A 2,272-nucleotide genomic window follows, 5' to 3' on the forward strand; every position below is an offset into this window, starting at 1 on the left:
CCGCTCGAACCGAAATTCAAAAGAGTACGCACGATGATGGGACCTCTATAATGAAGTGCTTTGTTAATGCAATTAATTTAACCGAAAAATTTAGAACGAGAATACCCCTGGACCAAATTGGGCCGATTAAAGGTAAAAAAATTAGGTCGAAAATACCCTTGGGCTTAAAAGGCCCAATTATTCTCATCTGTTAGATCGGCCATATAATACATGTGCTCTGGTATATTATAATGCACCGTAAAATCTCCCAAAAAATATAATGGTGTGCGATCTGGTATAATGTTCCTATTCAGATTCCTGCCAACAAAGCTCAATAGGAGGATGAAGGCAAATGCCCATGAGGTCGAAGCACTCCTCAAAGGCATAATCACCAAGAGGGAGAGGGCAATGAAGGACGGCCATGCCAACAACGACGATCTACTAGGCGTGATGATGGAGGCCAACATAAATATAAGCCAAGAAGCTGGAAGCTCCAAGCCAACGATGACCACCGAGGACATAGTAGGGGAGCTGAAGCTCTTCTATTTTGCGGGCATGGAGACAACCGCGGTGCTGCTCACATGGGCAATGGTCTTGATAAGCCTTCATCACGAGTGGCAGGACCGCGCCAGGGAGGAGGTTCTGCATGTCTTGGGAAAGAACCAACCGGATTCTGAGGGCATAAACAAGCTGAAAGTGGTGAGTACATTACAAGAGAGTAGGTGATGCAATTTCTCATCGAGTTGCTACTCTGATTATGTCCATCTTCTTTGTCGGTGCTGCAGGTGACAATGATACTGCATGAGGTTCTTAGGTTGTACCCACCGATTCCACTACATGGTCAGGAGGCGTATAAAGAGACGAAGCTGGGAGGCATCACATATCCAGCTGGGGTAACATTTGCGCTGCCAATTGTGTGCATTCACCAGTATCCAGATGTGTGGGGAGAAGATGTCGATGAATTTAAGCCTGAGAGGTTTGCGGAGGGTATCGCTGGCGCATCGAAAAACTCACCGACGTTATTTCCGTTCGGCTGGGGACCACAGATTTGCGTCTGGCAGAACTTTGCATTGCTGGAGGCCAAGATGGGATTGAGTGTGATCCTACAACACTTTATCTTTGAGCTCTCACCGTCTTACACGCATGCGCCTTACCCAGTCTCGAGTCTACAGCTCCAACACGGTTCACAGATTAAGCTCATGAAACTCTAAGAATTAGCATCCGGACTATAGAGAACCATGGACGGTGATCATCCTGGGGGAGATGTAACCAAAATAAGATCATGTATAATGGGCCCTGATGTTTATATCAAATGCGACATGATGCACATATCTTGTAAGATTTTTTTTTATGAAGTGCTGGTTGGTGAGTGGGGCACACCCAGGAATTTCAAGGACCAACTTTCTGTCCTCACAATTCGATGAAGCCATGGCGATCTCCTGAGGATCAAGTGGTGGATGGCCAGCCGGCTGGGAGGGAGGACGAACGAAATAAAACCGGGCATGGACAGCCCGGCCCGAAAAACCCGGGCCAGGCCAGGTCGGGCTTGACATTTCGGCCGGGCTCGGGCTTTGTTTTGCAGCCCGAAAGATAGTTCGGGCTTTGTTTTGCAGCCCGAAAGATAGTTCGGGCCGGGCTCGGGCTTTATTTTTCAACTCGAAAGATAGTTCGGGCCGGGCTCTGGCTTCTATTTTTCTGAATTTCAGGCCGGGCTTTCGGGATTCGGGCCAGGCTTACACATGCGCGTACTAAAAAACAACATTCAGCCCGGGCATTCGGGCCGGGCTTTCGGGCTTCGGGCCAGGCTTACACATGCGCGTACTAAAAAACAACATTCAGCCCGGGCATTCGGGCCGGGCTTTCAGGCTTCGGGCTTGATTTCAGGCCGGGCTCAGGCTTCAAAACAGGGAGTATTTCGGGCTTCAGGCCGGGCTTTCAGGCTTCGGGCTTGATTTCAGGCCGGGCTCAGGCTTCAAAACAGGGAGTATTTCGGGCTTCAGGCCGGGCTCGGGCTTGAGAAATGAAGGTCGGGCTTTTACAAGCCCAGCCTGAAACCCGGCCCGGCCCGACATTTGCCCGGGTTTAGGACGAAAGCTGGGGCGTGTAGTCTGTGGTGTGTGGGCCAACCGAGGGCAAGCACGTACATGCGTACCAACGGCGGGTGCCGTCCCTCTTTCTGGCACGCCGTGCCAGTGCAATATGCATGTGCGGCAGTGGTTTTGGTCTTGTCTTTCGGCTTTCCGCTAGCTTGACCGACGGGGCACAAGATTCGCTGATTTTTGGTGTTGCCGTG

The 2,272-nt window shown here is 50.7% G+C and overlaps 1 protein-coding gene across 1 annotated transcript; it reads left to right on the forward strand.

Annotated features, from left to right (window-relative positions):
• Positions 1–321: 321 nt before the first annotated feature.
• Positions 322–1,218, forward strand: LOC125519445 (cytochrome P450 72A14-like). The gene is made up of 2 exons (XM_048684252.1): positions 322–678; positions 765–1,218. The coding sequence occupies exons 1-2, from the start codon at positions 322–324 to the stop codon at positions 1,188–1,190; spliced, it is 783 nt and encodes a 260-aa protein (XP_048540209.1). The 3' UTR covers positions 1,191–1,218.
• Positions 1,219–2,272: the final 1,054 nt, after the last annotated feature.

Source organism: Triticum urartu, chromosome 7 (assembly GCF_003073215.2).
Source record: "Triticum urartu cultivar G1812 chromosome 7, Tu2.1, whole genome shotgun sequence".
NCBI classification, from domain to species: domain Eukaryota; kingdom Viridiplantae; phylum Streptophyta; class Magnoliopsida; order Poales; family Poaceae; genus Triticum; species Triticum urartu.

Excerpts from the sequence above, each read along its gene's own strand:
- LOC125519445 (XM_048684252.1), top strand. The coding sequence starts at position 322 with ATGAAGGCAAATGCCCATGAGGTCGAAGCACTCCTCAAAGGCATAATC. Across the intron at positions 679-764 it reads GCATAAACAAGCTGAAAGTG|GTGACAATGATACTGCATGA; the intron begins GTGAGTACATTA and ends TCGGTGCTGCAG.